The sequence below is a fragment of the Amborella trichopoda genome, chromosome 2, assembly GCF_054954075.1.
Source record: "Amborella trichopoda isolate Santa Cruz 75 chromosome 2, AtrichopodaSantaCruz75HAP2 v2.0, whole genome shotgun sequence".
NCBI lineage: Eukaryota > Viridiplantae > Streptophyta > Magnoliopsida > Amborellales > Amborellaceae > Amborella > Amborella trichopoda.
This window is the reverse complement of record NC_142337.1, coordinates 64,567,578-64,584,257: the sequence shown is the minus strand read 5'-3', so window position 1 is coordinate 64,584,257 and position 16,680 is coordinate 64,567,578. Positions and strand designations below refer to the sequence as shown.

Sequence of the window (16,680 nt, the reverse complement as noted above, 5' to 3'; positions counted from 1 at the left end):
ATTTCTACGCTTCATTTATAGCGACTCCTCAGTGTGATTCTCTCACCCGCTATATTGGCTTTTGCAAATTAGGGTTAGGGTTTCTTCTTCATTTTTCTAGACAATGGGTGGTGGCTCTACCAATCCAGAGGATGTTGAAGCCAGAGAGCACGAGGATGAGGGAGCTAATGCTGGGGCCGAAGAGGAAGACACAGGAGCTCAGGTCGCTCCTATTGTTAAGCTCGAAGAGGTTGCAGTCTCAACTGGAGAGGAACACGAAGAGGTTTTACTTGAACTGTAAGTATACGATAAAATTAGGGCTTTTGGAAATTAGGGTTTACTGGTGTGTTTGATGGATTATCAGTCTCTCAGCTCTTTCTGGCATGGAGATGGTCCTTTTAATCCCATCTGATTGTGATTATCATATATTTCTTATTGGTTTTATTGTTTTGATGTTGTTGGTGGGTGATCAGGGGTCTGCGTTGATCTGGTTCTATTGGAGTCATTTTTACAGTAGATTGGGACTGTATTTATTTACTTGTTGATTTTCAATATGTTTCTTGCATGTATTTCAAAGTTTTCATTTATTAGCCTTTTTAGCTTATTTTGTTCTTTTAATCCTCGAATTTTCTTTGTTTTTGTTACGTTCAGATTTTTTTATTTTAATTTTCAATAATTTTAGGCATATTCTTCCCTTGGAACTGGCCCTGAGTTGTTGTTATGGTGTATTACTGTACGTTATATCATGATTTAGGTTTGTATATGGGTTTTCTGTGCATTTTTTATGGCGTGTTAATACTGGCTTTATTATTTTAATTTATTTTTCCTTTCTGTTTGAAATTAGGGTGTTTGTATGCATTGTCTCTCGTATTATGTGGCTGGATCTGATAGTCTTTTCCTTGGCACTATCTGTAGTGTAATGAATCCGATATAAAAATCTTCTTTCTTGATAACAGAAATTTATTTCCTTCTCTTTTATCTGTTTGATTAGTTTTGATGAGAATGCTATTCTCTTATCTTTTTTAAGTCTGCTATGGATTTATTTTGAGCTTTGCATCTCTTTGCTCTTTTTGTTGTCTTACGATAAGCATTACTCTCTATCTTTAATTCTGGTAAAGCAATTATACACTGATTAGTCTTGCTTAATTTTTTCTTATTGGGACCCTGATGGTTCCATCTGGTCGAGATTTTGATTTTCTTATTTCTTTTGTCTTTGTTTTATCTAGCATCTAATAAAGAATGGATAGTTTGGTTAATATTTATTTTCTTTTGAAGTAATAGCAGTAGTAGATCAGTGTTCATTTGAATTAGTATTTAATGATCTGGGCATGGTTTTTCTTGTGGAAAGAGCAGTTTCTTAATGTGTCTTACTTTCCATTCCTTAGTGTTCTATCCTTCTTATCTTTAATTTTCCTCTGATTAATTTTATATGGTTCCTTATTTATCTCAGGGGATTGTGTATTGGCCATTGTTTTGTTGCCTTGGGGTCTGGATGAAGTGATTCTTGTGGACTAAGATTTGATTTTCAATGCATTCTTAGGAATTGTATGTCAATATACCTGGGTTTTTCTCAATTTTTATTTTTTACTTGATATTTTTGTTATAGATGGTTTTAAATGGCATGTAAGAGCCCGTCTTTTGGTAACTGTGTAGCCTGACCAGCAATGTGGCAGTTCTCTTGCTCACTCTTTTCTTTTTGTTTTGAATGTCATCTTCCTGCATCTCAGTTGATATGCAGTTTTTATCATTCAAATACTTATGAAATGACTTGAAATTTGAATATGATTCCTAGCTGACCAAAACGTGGGTGTAGCTGACTTGAAATTTACAGCTGTGTTTTTTATGAGCTACAAAACTAAATTTGATAGATTGAGTGGTTGGCGATCATTACTCTCAGTACAAAGTTTTCATTCTGTTTTATGTACTTTTGAGAATTCAATTATTTTATTTGTTGAAATCCAATAGTTTGTTTCGGCCATGCTCTATCTTCCTGCACTATTTTGTGACATTTTCTTCAATTTTAGCAACAATGAATTCTGATATCAGTCCATCTGATTAGAGATTTATGAGTAATTGAGTATAGTATTCTATTCTATGCCATCATTCCACTAAAAAAAAAGTCTTCTATGCCATCATCTGCGTCAATCCACTATTCCTTGAGTTGAGAGGTGAGACAACTGGTTTGAAGTGAGAGAGGTTTGCTTTCATTGCTTTATTCAATTTAATCTTCCCATTTCCATGTCTTCCTGCATGCCTCCCCCCCCCTGAAATAAAAAAAGAAGGAAAAAAAAGAAAAAAATGCACACAGAAAAAAGGGTTTCAGGGTGTTCCTTGTACCTCATGCAGTGCCAATTTCTATTTTTTATTCTGTTTTCTGCCTTAGAGAGAGTGCTTCTAGGTTTTTCTTTTTTTTTTGGTGTTTTGTATTTCTTTTTACTACCATGCTTGTTATTTACCTGATTGGCATGTGTTGGTTTGTCTTCATCTTCACAAATGTTATACATTATTCAATTTATTTAATAGTATTAATTCTTGTTTGTACTTGTTTTGTTTTGTTCTATTTTTATGTGAGAGATACTTGGTTTACTTTCTCTGTTTCATTAATTGTCTTTCATCTATTTTGCATTTGTAGGAAGGCAAAATTGTATCGATTTGATAAAGACGGGAATCAATGGAAGGAACGAGGAGTGGGAACAGTGAAGCTTTTGAAGCATACTGATACCAGAAAGGTCCGGCTTATCATGAGGCAAGCTAAGACATTGAAGATTTGTGCAAATCATCTTGGTGAGTGGTAGTCTTGCGAGTTGAGTTTCCTCCTCTTTTTATTGAATGCATCTTTAAATATGGGGAATGATATCGCGTTCTAATAATGGTCGAAGAAATGAAACACACGCTATATGTAAATGTAATGAGTATATATAATATGATTGGCCTTTGCCTTTAGTATTGTGTAGTTAGGCGGCCTAGATTGAAGGAGAGAGTGATGAACAGCCAGATTTGCTGCTTGTGATATTTTTTTTGGGGAAAATGTAGGGCTTCAATGGACCTTAAATTTTGCATGCATGTTTGGCTCATTTAGGCCCTCCAAATAAGAATAAAAAATGGATACACATAAACATTGTGGGGGAATATGTGTCCACCATTCTCGTCTAATCTAGATCGCCTCTTTTCCTTCAATCTAAACCATCTGGCCTATATTGTTCTATTATGTTCATTATTTGATTCCAAATTTTAGACGTACGCTATTGTAATGCAATCCGGGAAAATGAAATTTTGAAAATGCACCCTAAAAAGTGGTTCGTGTTGAACACAATGAACGTGAACTGGCCTTTTGATTGTATGATTAGATCTAGGCTATTGGACTTTCTTTCACTTAAAAATTGTTAATGACTTACGATGAGCAATTTTGTAAAAGAAAAAAAAGCGACTTTGAGCTCTTAATGTCCTAGATTTAAGTGTGTGCCAAATGTTTGGCATGCACTCATTGTTGGAATGGAACTCATTTAAATCTTTTTTGATGTGCAAATTTGATTTTTTTCTTCTTGAGATTGATCTTTTAGATGAAGAGTTTGTGTGATGAATTTGGGTTTATACAAATACTCATATCAAGTTTTTTTTTTTTTTGGGTATGGTTTCATTATATGATTATGAGACTGTTGCATGGAAATCATGCCTGTATCTATAACAACGATTTCATAAGCTAAAGATTGTATACTGTGCTGAAATGGTCTAGCCTAAAGTAGAGTGAGTCGTCTAGACAGCCAGTATAGTGGACGCAACTTGCCCAACATTTTTTTGAGTATCCATTCTCTAATTTTTATTTGAAGTTCTTAGATGAGGCGTACATGTGTGCAAAATGTGGTGTCCACTGGTATCTTACATTTTCTGAGGGAAAAAAAATATATTACAACATGCAATAGAGGTTATTCATTTGTTGATCCTTTAATTTGCTGTTGGACTTAAAATTATTCCATAGGCTCGTGGGCATACGTGACATTTTTTCGCATGCGCGTGCCGTGTGTGTTTATAAAGTTTGAAAATGCGGTGTGTGTGCGTGCAAATGCATCGTATAAACTTAGCCAAAGAAATTTTGACATAAGGGTTTTTCTCTTGTTTGGAGAGGGAAGCGGGTATTTCGGCTGTGAAAATGTATACTACTATCAGGATGCTCATCTAGCAGCGCTTGTCAGAGGCAAATCTTATCAAAGCCCTTTGAAGACCTAGATCTCATCTAGGTTATTGAAACGATAAGATGGAAAAAGTTTGTAAAAGAGGGAATGAGTCATCCATTTTTGGTGAACGCAATCCATTTGGTGGATGGTGGATTTGGGCCATAGAGAACTCATAAGCATTTTTTTATTTGTTAATCTTTCAAATCAAAGGTATATGTGCAAAATTTAAGCCTTGAAAAATCCATCCAGCTTATATCATATCTATATATTTTATAGTTATAGCGGTAAGGATGGTTTGTCAAGGCTTTGGCCTTAGCCCTCAGGTCATTGGCTATATGCCATTGAGCTCTCTACTGACCCATTTAGGCACGCCTATTTTGCAAGCCAAGGCCAATGTCGCTCTAAGGCCTTTTTCATCCATAGAGTCCATTGTTCCCGCATATGCAATCTCCACAACCATTCAAAACTGGGATATGCATCTTTATTACAACAATAACATGAGTCCCTTCGATAGCTCGGTTTGGATATTTGGATGGCATTTATTGGTGCAAGAAGGTCACAATCAATCCTACTGGAAAATGTGAAATTAGGTGGCTAAGGGCGTCATAAACGTCTTGAGTGGTCAATAGCACAACCCCAACATCTAAGGCCTAAGGATGATTTTAACCTTCTTGTCTAATGGTAAACAAGCATGATATATATGGGTTTTGTTAGTCTGCTGCTACTCATGGATTATTCGTTTAATTTACTTCACATTCATCGAACACATGTTGTCCTTGCTTTGTAATGCAAAACCTTTTTAAGTGAGGTCATTTTGTCATTCATTAGGGGTAGACTGGATGTTTATAAGAAGACCTCAACATTTTATTAGTAATTAGAAAGCAATTAATGCTCCATGTGGTGACATTGCACATCCATGTGGGTATTGTCACATCCCATGTTGGTGATGTAATTCTCCACCATAGTTTGTGAATGCTTTTGTTTCAGCGACAAGTTTTTACCTAATATTGAGATTAATTACTAACATGCAAGTTTCGATTAAGGGGATATGCTGTATGAGCAAGAGTAGCTCAATAAAGTCCATGCACTCGCCAGTGGAGTATATAGGCTTAGGAAACACTCCTTTGAGTTGTCACTTTCTACTAAGGGCATTTTAAGTTAGTAATTACGGATAAGTAAATTTTTGGCAGAAACAGAAGCATTTTGTATACTCTAGTACGTAATGATATCACCCACATGGGATGTGACGTCATCTACATGGGGTATGATGCTATTGCATTAATTGATTTTAATATACTAATAGAATGACATGCCTTCTTATAAAAATATCTATTCTTCCCCTCATTGTGGTAAAGAAAAGCCCTTGTCGAAGAAGTTTTCTGTCACAAGCAAGAGTAACGAGTGTTTAATGAATGTAGAGTAGAGGCTAAGGGAATACTCCATGAGGAGTCGCCTAATCTTACTCAATGATTTAAAAAGTGGACCGCCCAGCACCTAGGCGGTCTAGAAGGCTTGGGCGCATCGCCCAGGCCTAGGCGGCCAAATTGGGTGGTGGTCCCTAGGCGGCCGCCCATGGCCTATGCCCCGCGGCCCGCCCAGAGGTGGAAAACTTTTTTTTTTTTTTTTTTTCATTTTTTTGAAAGATAGAAAAGGTTCATTTGAACCTTAAACCCACCAAAACCCCTTTTAGAGTAACAGAAACCTGCAAAAAACTACATTTCATTGGATCGAATCATCTAATTAATTTAGAGAAAGCATATGATAGGGTATGTAAATAGTTAATTTGGTGGGTGTTGAAAAATATTATACTGATGTGGTGAGAGATGTACGAGGGAGCACTACCTAGTGTGAGAACAACTAGTGGAGAGAAGTGAATTTTTTAGTGATAATGGGCCTACCTCAAGGGTTAGCGTTGAGCCCATATCTTTTTGTTTTGATCATGGGTGAGTTAACTAGGCATCTACAGGATGATGTACCATGGTGCATGCTATTCGTGGATGACATTGACTGATGAGACTAAAGGTGGTGTTAATCCAAAGTTAGAATTTTAGAGTGATGCTCTAGAGTCTAAAAGGTTTTTAAAAATTAACCAGACTAAGTCAAAATATGTGGAATGCAAGTTTACTAATAATAGTAGCAAAAACGAGGACGTAGTTAATATTATGGCTAAGAAATACCCAAAAGAGATTATTTTCGATATCTTGTGTTGAAAATCCAGGAGAATGGAGAGATTGAGGAAGATCTCGTGCATAGAATTGATACTGGGTGAGCAAAGTGGAGATGAGCATCCAAAGTTTTCATGTGATCGCTGCATACCAATGAGACTGAAGGGGAAGTTATAGGATGGAATGATGGGCGGTGAAGAAACAACATATATACGTAGGATGTGTAGCTGAGATGAGGATGTTGAGATGAATGAGCGGTAAGACATGAAAGGATAGAATTCGGAATGAATACATACGAGGGACTTTAAGGGTGGCTCTAGTAGATAAAACGAGGGAAATTAGACTTAGGTAGGTTGATTAGGTGTAGAGTAGACCTAATACAATACTGATTAGAGGGGTGAAGGCCCAAAAGGACATGGATGGAAGTAGTGAAAAGAGATATAGTGATTTATGGTATGACTGACGGTGTGGTCCTTGATAGAGTAGAATGGCTTTCGGGATTTGTGTTGCTGAATCCAAATGGTCGGGATAAGGTTCAGATGATGATGATAATGCACAATTATTGAAATGTCAATTTTGAAATTGAATCAGTAAAAGTAAGTGGAAAATTTAAGGGTGGCTCCAATAGGTGATAAAACGAGGGAAAATGGACTTAGGTAGATTGGCCAGGTGTAAAGTAGACCTAATACAATATCAATCAGGAGGGGTGAAGGCCCAAAAGGACATGGATGGAAGTAGTGAAACGAGATATAGTAACTTATGGTATGACTGAGGGTGTGGCTCTTGATAGAGTATAATGGCTTTCGGGATTTGTGTTGCTGAATCCAGATAGTTTGGATAAGGTTCAGATGATGATGATGATGATGTATAATTATAGAAATGTCAATTTTGAAATTTAATTAGTAAAACTAAGTGGAAAATTTTCAACTATAATTTAAATTTAGTGAAATTTTCAAAAATTCCTGTTTTATTTTGAAATTAAAAAACAGTCTCGTATATTTTAAATTTTACACTTCTAGTCCCGCTTTCATCTATTCTTCTCCCATAGATATGGAATATCAAAAAAATTGCCTTATAATCACTAAATGAACATTTTTTTTTTTATGGAACATGAATATGATTTCTCTAAGACCTAGATCTGACAGTCCAAGATATAGTATATGTTCAATATTGGGAAGGTTTTGTTTAGATCCTCTGTTATCGCCTGAATTGAGCGTCCATGGTGTGCTCCTTGCTAAGGGGCCTTTGAGGTAGGATATGCACTGTAGCAGTTCACCCTTGGAAGGACTAAATCCTTTTTTTTTTTGTGTGTTTGTGTGTGAAGTTTCTGTTAGCCTTTCTATTGGTATCCTTTTTTCCAGTTAACAATAAGTCAACTTCGATGTATTGAATCTGATTGTTTATGCATCTTCTTTTTTTGTTGGCTAAAGTTTAAAAGGTGCATACCTAATGAATCTGCCACCATTGCATTAAGAATTTCATTAGACCCAATTATGTTCATGATTACTTCATATCTTAGGGTTCTATAAAATTTCCCTCGAAAACAACCATTGTTCGACAATTCGGTCAAAACGCCTAGATGGGGCCTAGGCAGGTGCCCTGGCCCCCGCCACCCTTCCCAAAAGGGGAAAGGGATTTGGGGGAGAAATATAGTCCCCCAAACCCCTATGCACCTAGTGCCACCCAAAAAAGCATAAGGCCTATTAAAATGGCCAAGGCCTGAAGGCCCTTCTCTCTTGCTCACAGGCTGATGTGCGCCCTCTCTCTCTCTCTCTCTTTGTATAAGAAGTAGAGAATAAAGAAGATGCCCTCCAATTGTTTGATGCGAGGCCTCTCTCTCACACACTCACATACACATGGACCCATAGGCTCTCACTCTAGACCTCCAAGTGTTTGATGTGAGCAACCCCTCCTCCCCCCCCCCCTCCCCCCAAAAAAAAAAAAAAAGAAAAAGAAAAAACCCAAACACTCATATTCTCTCTCTACATATAAAAAGAAGAAAAAGAACATGTCCATGTGGGCAGTGTAAGACCTCTTTCTCACACACACACAGATGCCCCCCAACCCCCCAAAAAAAGAAAACCCCAAGTTGTTTCTGGGTGCCTGCCAACGGCCTAGGCGGCGGCCTCCGTGTTTTGGAAATTTGAACATTGTGTACGGTTGTATTATGGTTAGGTCTCCTTGACCTATGCAATCTTTAATCTTTGAGACATATAAATTTCCCTCATTTTACAACTATGGCTGTATTTTGTTCTTCTTAAGCTGTGCATTTTGATACAAGGTATTTTCTTCATGCAGTTTCTCCCATTTATATCCATGCAGGAATAACACCGTTGTATTTATAATTTTCATTATTACTTCCATTTTGGGATTCTACAAAGCACTCATTTTGCAACTATATTTGTATCTTATTTTCCATGGGCTAATACCTGTTCTGTGGTTTTCTGTATGTAGTTCTTCCATCGACATCTGTGCAAGAGCATGCAGGAAATGACAAATCCTGTGTTTGGCATGCTACTGATTTTTCTGATGGAGAATTGAAGGAGGAGCTGTTTTGCATCCGATTTGGATCTGTTGAAAGTGAGTAGAGCTTAATGTCTCTGATTCATTGGTTTCTTCTTTGAACATTCGTTGTGTTGCTTTTAACAATAAAAAGTGTATGGGCATATTGTTTCTTACTGGCTTGCTGGTGGAGTTTTGGTTGTCTTGACATTTACCAGATTGGTTCCAAATTTTACTATAGTGTCTGTCGATAAAAATATATGACATCATATGGCTTGTGATTATAATAAAAAATATAACATGTCTCCTACTATTCTAGTTTGTTGTTTATTCATTGCAAAATGCTGAAAATCTTGACATTTACCAGATTGGTTCCAAATTTTACTATAGTGTATGTCCATAAACATATATGACATCATATGGCTTGTGATTATAATAAAACATATGACATGTCTCCTACTATTCTAGTTTGTTGTTTATTCATTGCAAAATGCTGAAAATGATTATACACAATGTTAGGGCTTGTTAGTAAAGGATAGTTTCTTCTTTTAAGTAATATAAATCAGATCTTCCTTGGCAGTATTAATCAATGACTGTACTGAATCACCAAATCCTCCTCACTGCTATGAACTGGTTCCTGATGAGTGCCCAAGAGCTAAAATGAAAATTTTGATGTCTAACTGCATGCACCTTTCTCTATTCAAATGTAAATAATGTGCCTCCCTTTCACCCTCCTTGGGATTTAATTTTCATTCAGAATGTCTCCTTCTCACCTGTTCTCAAAGTGGCTCGTTGTAACTAGTCATACCCATCCGAGCCCACTACCTCATTCTTTCAGCCGCACATGTTCCTACTTGATCAATTGTAAGTGTTATATGCCACTTACATGCCAACATAACAGTATGACATTTTAGCATAAATAGGACTACAAAGTGTGAGGTTTGGCTTGCGTATTGGGCTAAGGAGAATGTACCGATTTTGGCTTTAGGGACTGTACCCATATTGCAGGTGGTTATAGCAGATTTTATGGTAGAAGAATGTGTTTGAAAAGAGGTGATGCCAGATAGATATGGATTCCATTAGTTTGGGTGATGTGTAATGAGGATGTTGATGATGTGGAATTGTAAAGTCCCTACAGGGTGGCAGGGTTTTGCTGGTGTGTGTGTGTGCATGCTTGCCTATGTGCATGTGGTTCTTAGTGAGATTTAGTGGAGAAATAGTTTCTTAGGTGTCCCTTTGGGAGTTTTTCTTCTCCAGCTTTAGGCAGTTTGGTAGGTTGGACGAGGCATTTTGGAAGGACCTCAGAGATGGCAAGGTTATTGATATGGGAGTGTTTTTTTTTTTGGCGCGTGTGCATGTACGCATGCGTGTGTGTGTTGAAGTTTTTTGTGAGGTATGTAATGGATGGGCAGATCTAAGCTTAAGATTTGTATGGGACGTATACTCATGCAGCTTTTTCAGCTAGGCCCTGGCATTTTGCAGCTAGTCTTTCCATTACACTCTTCATCAAGTTATCTCTTGTCTGAAGTTGTTTTCAATTGGTGAGTATTGCTGCATATGATCCTCAGTTTAGATCATCCCAATGTTTTGTTTGGGCATGGTACTTGGTACATGCCTGAGCCAATTGACTTTTGCGAGTCGACTTGGGCTTGCTGGAGTCATGAATGAGCCATGGAAAGGGTGAAAAAAAATCCCTACAGAGGAAGATCCAAAAAAACACAAAATAAAACAAATCAGTAGAAATGGTAAAAAATAATCAACAAAAAAACAATGACTAATGAACAAAAAAACGACGACAAAAAAATAAACAATGACTAATTGATGTTATTTTCATGTATCAGATAATTTGATGAAGAGTTGAAAAAAGTATGTGTGTAAGAAAATAAGACAAAAAAAGGTAATCTCATTCTTTGTTTGATAAAATGTAACAAAAAGACAACAATAACATAAGTATTACTAGATTGAATGATAATAGCAAAAAATAAATCAAATATATTAATTTAAATGGATAAAAATGAAATCTAATCCTTGTCAAACAAAGATGCCTCTAATCCTTGTCAAGTCCTCAGACGCCCCAAATCACGACGTCAAACCTGTTTTCGGTTTCGAGTTCAGATTAGGAGATCTGAGCTCATGAAATATGGATGAATGGTAAATCTGAAATTCAAATTTCTCATAACCCTTTTTTCTTTTTCTTTTTTTTTACTTTGTTTTTATTGTAAAAAACAAATCTATGGTTGGATAAAGAACGCAAAAATAGTTCAGATTAGAGATCATCCTAAACTTTCAAAGAAATCGTAGATTTTGAAATCAGGCAAGGCCTTCACTGAAATTTTCGATGTAAAAAACATTTCAAATCTCGAGGTCTCTTTCTCAAATCTGCCATTCTAGTAGATGGATCAGGGCAAATTATGCTAAAGACAAAATTAGCAAGTCATGCCCTTGGAGGCAAGTACTCTACAACGTGCACTGGGGTACCCCTATTCTGGCCTTTGCAGCCTGCCAAGGCAGAGGTACTCACATGAGTCAGTCGAATCTGGTGAGGTGTTGTACATTATATCATCCACATATGCGGGGATCTCAAATGCTCATGTTGTGCAGGAAAGGCACCACCTGTCACAGCGGTTTCATCCTTAAGTCCACAAAGCAATCCACTGCTTCTTCCTATTTGCTTCATTTAGAGTATACTGGATCATGCTAGTGTCTGTTATGATTTGATCCTTTTGGCCCTTGCTGTACCATTAGGAAATTTTCTAATGCTCTCTGCATTTGAAGGATCTGAAAGTGCAATAATCTTCAGAGGCACCGAGTCCCTTGCATGGCCCTCAAGGATTTTATATAGATATTGTCACTCAAAACATTAGTTAGGAGTGAACTTTGGGGCCAACATATGCACCCTTGTCATTTCTTATTCCTACCTTGTTTTATATTCTTTATCGTAATTCTATTATTCTTCCCCTGAATCACTGAATATCAGCATACAATAATAAAAGTAGAAGATGCAAAAAGAACAAAGAAGTGTCATTGTAATATAATGAAACACAAATATATAGAGACCATTTACTTTTGATACAATGAGGTCACAATCACTTCTGTCCATCAGATTTCAAATCAGGTGGTTGTGTAAGTTCAATGATTAGATTCAAAGTTCAAAAAAAAAAATTCTCGAACTTTGTAACACATTTCAAGCTATTCAATATGACATCTAACAGCTAGAAATAATTATGACCTTCACCTTCTTGTACCAAGGATAAGTAGTCTCATAGTATACAATCACTGTATATGTGAGTTTTATTATATGGTTAACACTTCATTGGTGCTGTAGGTTATATTTAGAAAGAGGTGCGAACTGTCAAAATCAATGTACATACACTTATACTCACATTTATATTTGGGATTGTTAACACACTTCAATCCATAAGTTTTGTGGGCTCGTGTTTCTTAGACTTCATCTGTTTTCCTACTATTCGTAGATTGCAAGAAATTCATGGAGATGGTTGAAGAGATCGCTGAGTCTCAATCCAAGAAAGGCGAAGAAGCCACTGAGGAGGTGACATCAGCAGCTGAACAGCTGGAGAGTCTTAGTGTTGGAAACAAAAAAGAGGAGGCAAAAGATGCTGAGAAGTCGGAGGAAAAAGGAGAGAAGACTGAACCCACTAAATTGGAAACTGAGAAGAAAGAAGAGAAACCTACTGATGGTGCGTGAAGGGAGCCAAAACCTCTTTTTCATTAAATGGTTTTTAGATCCATGTTGGCTATTGCATCTGAGAGTTTTTCCCGCATTGTGTGGTGATTTGGTGAAAAGTATTCTTTTTTTCATGTTGAGGCCGCATAGTTTGGGTCTGTCAATTTATAATATTGAAGTCGGTTTGAGTTTCATGTTGGTATGAGGTGGAGTGAGGTTTGGGTAATGTGTGCATCTTGTTTAAAGTCATGGGATATTCGTCCTCGGCTTGGTTGAGAGTCTCATATGGTTAATGTAAAACTTTGTTCAAATTTTGCTCTTTGTTATATTTACTTCAACAGAAACCGTTCCCTCGCCCCCTGCCCCCTGCCCCCCTCTCTTCCCCCTCCCCTTCCCCGCCCACACACGCCGTTTTTCCCTTGGGTGATGCAGCTGATGAAGAGGCGCATGGCTGTATGCCGCAGCTGATTGAGATAACTTCTCGCTTAACACGAATTATTTCTATTTCCCCTTGTATACTGCAGCTGAAGAGGAGAACCTCTCACTCTCTCTCTCTCTCTCTCTTTCTCTCTCTCTCTCTACACACACTCAAAAGCTATCGTGGAAAGCAGTGAAAGCACCATGGTTCATGAAAATATGCCTCCAGTTTTTTAGTAGAATTGCTTTTCTTCGATGTGTGCAGTTGATTGTCTCATGGCTGCCTCAAAAAACCTCTCTAGGAGTTGTCCCTACTTAGTGAGAGAGAGGGTTTACAAACTTTGGGGGTTGTGGCTAATATGACCAATTTCAGTTGGTGTTGTATATTGTAAGACTATTTACCTTTGGTACAAGAAGGTCACCATTATTCAACTATCCGATGTGAATTCTGATTGTTTGGGTGTGTCGAAGTTCGAAAAAATTTATTTTGAGCTTTGAGTTTGGTCAATGATATAAATGCAGCCACCTCAATTTCACATCCAATGGTCAAAGATTATTTGTGACTACTGTAAAAAAAGATAAATGTTTCCCATTTCAGTTAAGTTTGGTATTATATTTTAATTTTCCCATTGGTCGATGGGAGCTTTGGTTTGGTCAAAGTTATATAAGGGGTTAATTGGGTGACATGGGCCTGAAATTGGTTATGGCTTAGTAATCAGTATTGCGGCAGATAGAGAAGTTTTTAGGTGTGGTTTTAAACTAATTTGGCAATCCTTTATAGGGGACAAGCGTGTTTAGGAAGGTTCAAGGACTCTTGAATGAGGCTTAATTAAGTGAACTTGCGTTAATTAATCGAGGCTTAGGTTATTGATCGAGCCTAATGGGGTGTATGGAGTATGGACCGTTTATATTGCACCAGGGAGTACTATACTAGTAGGGTCTCTAATATAGTTTAAGCTAGGAAAAGATGCATTTGTAGGGGGCGAAAATCTAGTTTGTTTGAAATGGGTCTAGGAAGGCTCTAGGTTAGGGCCTATGGTTTGGGGATTACGGTTATCAGAGGAAATCCCTTAGGTATGGTAGGGTGTCTGCAAGGACATAAATCAAATCAAACGAATACAAAAAAAGGGGCAGCACAGAGACATCTTTAGAGCCTTAAAACTGCCATTTTGGCCTGGCTCTGAACTCTGCAGAAGTGACCACCTTACTCCTCAACCCATATAAACCTTAGACAACCTGGACCCTGACCCCACACCTCTCAGGACAACCTGCAATTTCAAGGACTTTGAACCCTACTGTTACAAACCCGATGCAACTCAAAAAGCCTATATCTTTGCTTGTGGTGTACCACTCAATGAGACGAAGTGCTAGAGGCATCTCTAACCTGTAAAGCTAACAACTCTTCGAGCATCCCTGGCCCAGAACTCTGAAAGGAAAGGAGAAAGTCCTGTCGCACTGATTACTCTAATTCAGTCTCTAACTCCCGGTGTCGGGCTTTAGGGCCTGGTCTACTAAGTAGGTTCACTTTCTTTCTTCTCCCTTTTTTTCTTATATTGTATTCCATTTACTTGTTTGGTTTGGTCTCTCTCTTTTCTTTTCTTTTTTTAACGTTAACACGAACTTTTTATTAACTCAAAATAGCGTTACAAGATACCAGAAATGCATGAAGCAAAACAAGAGGAATCATTAGGAAAAATTGACAAGCAAAGAAGGGGAGTTAGCTTATCCTTTGGCTAAGGCATCTGCCTCCTCTTTCACTTCACGAAAGCAATGTTGTAAGATAGCATTGAATGAAGAAATAATGTTATTCTCATGAAACAAAACTCAAAGACTCCGTGGAACATTGAACTCTTCACTACTCCAAGCTATGACATTTGCCGAGTCTCATTCAATAATTTTTTGCCCTTCCTAATGTGAAAGGGGTTTCAATCCCTCCAAGATACTTCTAACCTCCGCTTCATTTGTAGCAATACCACAAGGACCTGAATATGAGCATATGACATGGCCCAAATGATTTCTAATCAGCCCACCGTGGCCTGCTACTCTTAGATTCCCGAAGCTACTGACATCAAAATTCAATTTAATTAAGCATAAATGAGGAGGAGACCAAACAGTAACTCTTCGACTAGATCTCATGTTACCCAAGATTGCCACTGCTAAGGGGTTGTTAATGACAAGACTCTTTGGTGTAGAGCCACTATCTTTGTGAGAGGGGAACCAATTTGATTTTAGCATAGGAAAATATGTAATACCTCCTTCAAACAATCTTCGATTTCTATCCTTCCACACACCCCGAATGACACCTTTATCCACAAAGAATGCATAATATAATGCCCACCTTTGGGATACTAAGGGATAACCATTTAGTGATGAGCAACCTGCAATATTCTAGAATTGAAATGGATAAATTAAAGCATTGGTGAGCCCAATTCCAAATATAAAAAATGAAGGGCAGAAGATGAATAAATGTTGGGCCGTCTCATCGCTACCTTTGCACATAATGCAGACATTGGTTAAAATGAGACATCGCTTTATTAAGTTATCCACAATAGCTAGCTTATCTTGACGTAAGATCCAAAGAAACAATTGCACTTTAAATGGGACATGAAGTTTCTTTATTTGGGAAAGTCCTGAATCCAGTTGTCTATATCGATCACATAAGATAAGGGCATAAGCTGACTTAACCGAAAAAGCTCCCGTTGTAGTAAGTTCTCAAATCGCATCATCATGTACATTAAGGAAAAGCTTGACATTATTTAACATGTCCAACAATGTTTGATACTCAAGAATAAAAGTATCGGTCAATCTTCTACACCTGCAATGAATAAACCAAACAATGTTACTATGAGTATCTCCACTAGCCTCCCTCACTGTAGTTAGTGGGTTTGTTTAGTTTGGTCTCTCTATTTTAAAAGTGTTCTAAAATCATCTCCCTATTTTCTATAAGTTATAAGCGTTCTTTTGGTTTTGGGCAAACTTTAGCTAGCGCAGCGAGTAGACAGCTTAAATTTATAATCTAATAAAAAATTACATGAAAAGATAAAAATAATTCATAATTTAAAAAAATAAAATAAAAAATACACAGAAGAGGAAAATAATTCATCCATAAAGTTCATGATCGCTATCAAAGCCTTTTATTCCATTTCAATATCAAACATGGAGTACATACGTAGATATATTTATACTCATGCGACCGTATCTACGTGCTTATAAACTCAAAACTCAAATATTTTCTTGAAAACACTCATCTCGATGATTATAAAATAGATTTCAAAAATTCAAATTGCAAAGTTCTCCTAATTAGGTTGCAAGGAAAGAGAAAGGTTTCTATGCTTTCCCTACAACATAGAAGTTCTATCCTCTCCCGACCATCCAGCCATCCAATTTTGATAAAGGGAACCACCCACTGTTTGATCTTAGATCCGATGTTTCAAAGTATTATTTTTTTAGTTTTTTATAAAAAATGTCTGAATATGAAATTTGGTACTTTTTCATCTTCTCATTGGGGCGCACCTATAAAAACTATTAAAAATAATTTTTTGATAAAATAATTTTTTTATATTTTTTACTAGTGCGAGTTTAATAGAAGAATGGACGTCCAAAATTTGGTGTCAAAATAGTTCATAGAAAAAAATAAATAAATAAAATAGTGTAGAGATGTGACATTATGATCGGGGCAATCTTAGCCCTCCATTTAAAATAGATGGTTGGATAAAGGGGAGGATAGAACTTCTATGCTGCAGGGGAAGCATAGAAAGTT

At 37.1% G+C, this 16,680-nt stretch overlaps 1 protein-coding gene across 1 annotated transcript; it reads left to right on the top strand.

Moving 5' to 3' along the window:
- LOC18430336 (ran-binding protein 1 homolog b) lies at window positions 1-12,847 on the top strand. The gene is made up of 4 exons (XM_006840494.4): window positions 1-276; window positions 2,612-2,763; window positions 8,771-8,896; window positions 12,292-12,847. The coding sequence occupies exons 1-4, from the start codon at window positions 104-106 to the stop codon at window positions 12,522-12,524; spliced, it is 684 nt and encodes a 227-aa protein (XP_006840557.1). The 5' UTR covers window positions 1-103; the 3' UTR covers window positions 12,525-12,847.
- The last annotated feature ends 3,833 nt before the right edge of the window (window positions 12,848-16,680 follow it).

What these genes read in the sequence shown, in the direction of transcription:
- LOC18430336 (XM_006840494.4), top strand. Translation starts at nt 104, where the DNA reads ATGGGTGGTGGCTCTACCAATCCAGAGGATGTTGAAGCCAGAGAGCAC. An exon ending in GAAGAGGTTTTACTTGAACT is followed by an intron (nt 277 to 2,611) that starts GTAAGTATACGA and finishes TTGCATTTGTAG; the next exon opens with GAAGGCAAAATTGTATCGAT. An exon ending in CCGATTTGGATCTGTTGAAA is followed by an intron (nt 8,897 to 12,291) that starts GTGAGTAGAGCT and finishes TACTATTCGTAG; the next exon opens with ATTGCAAGAAATTCATGGAG.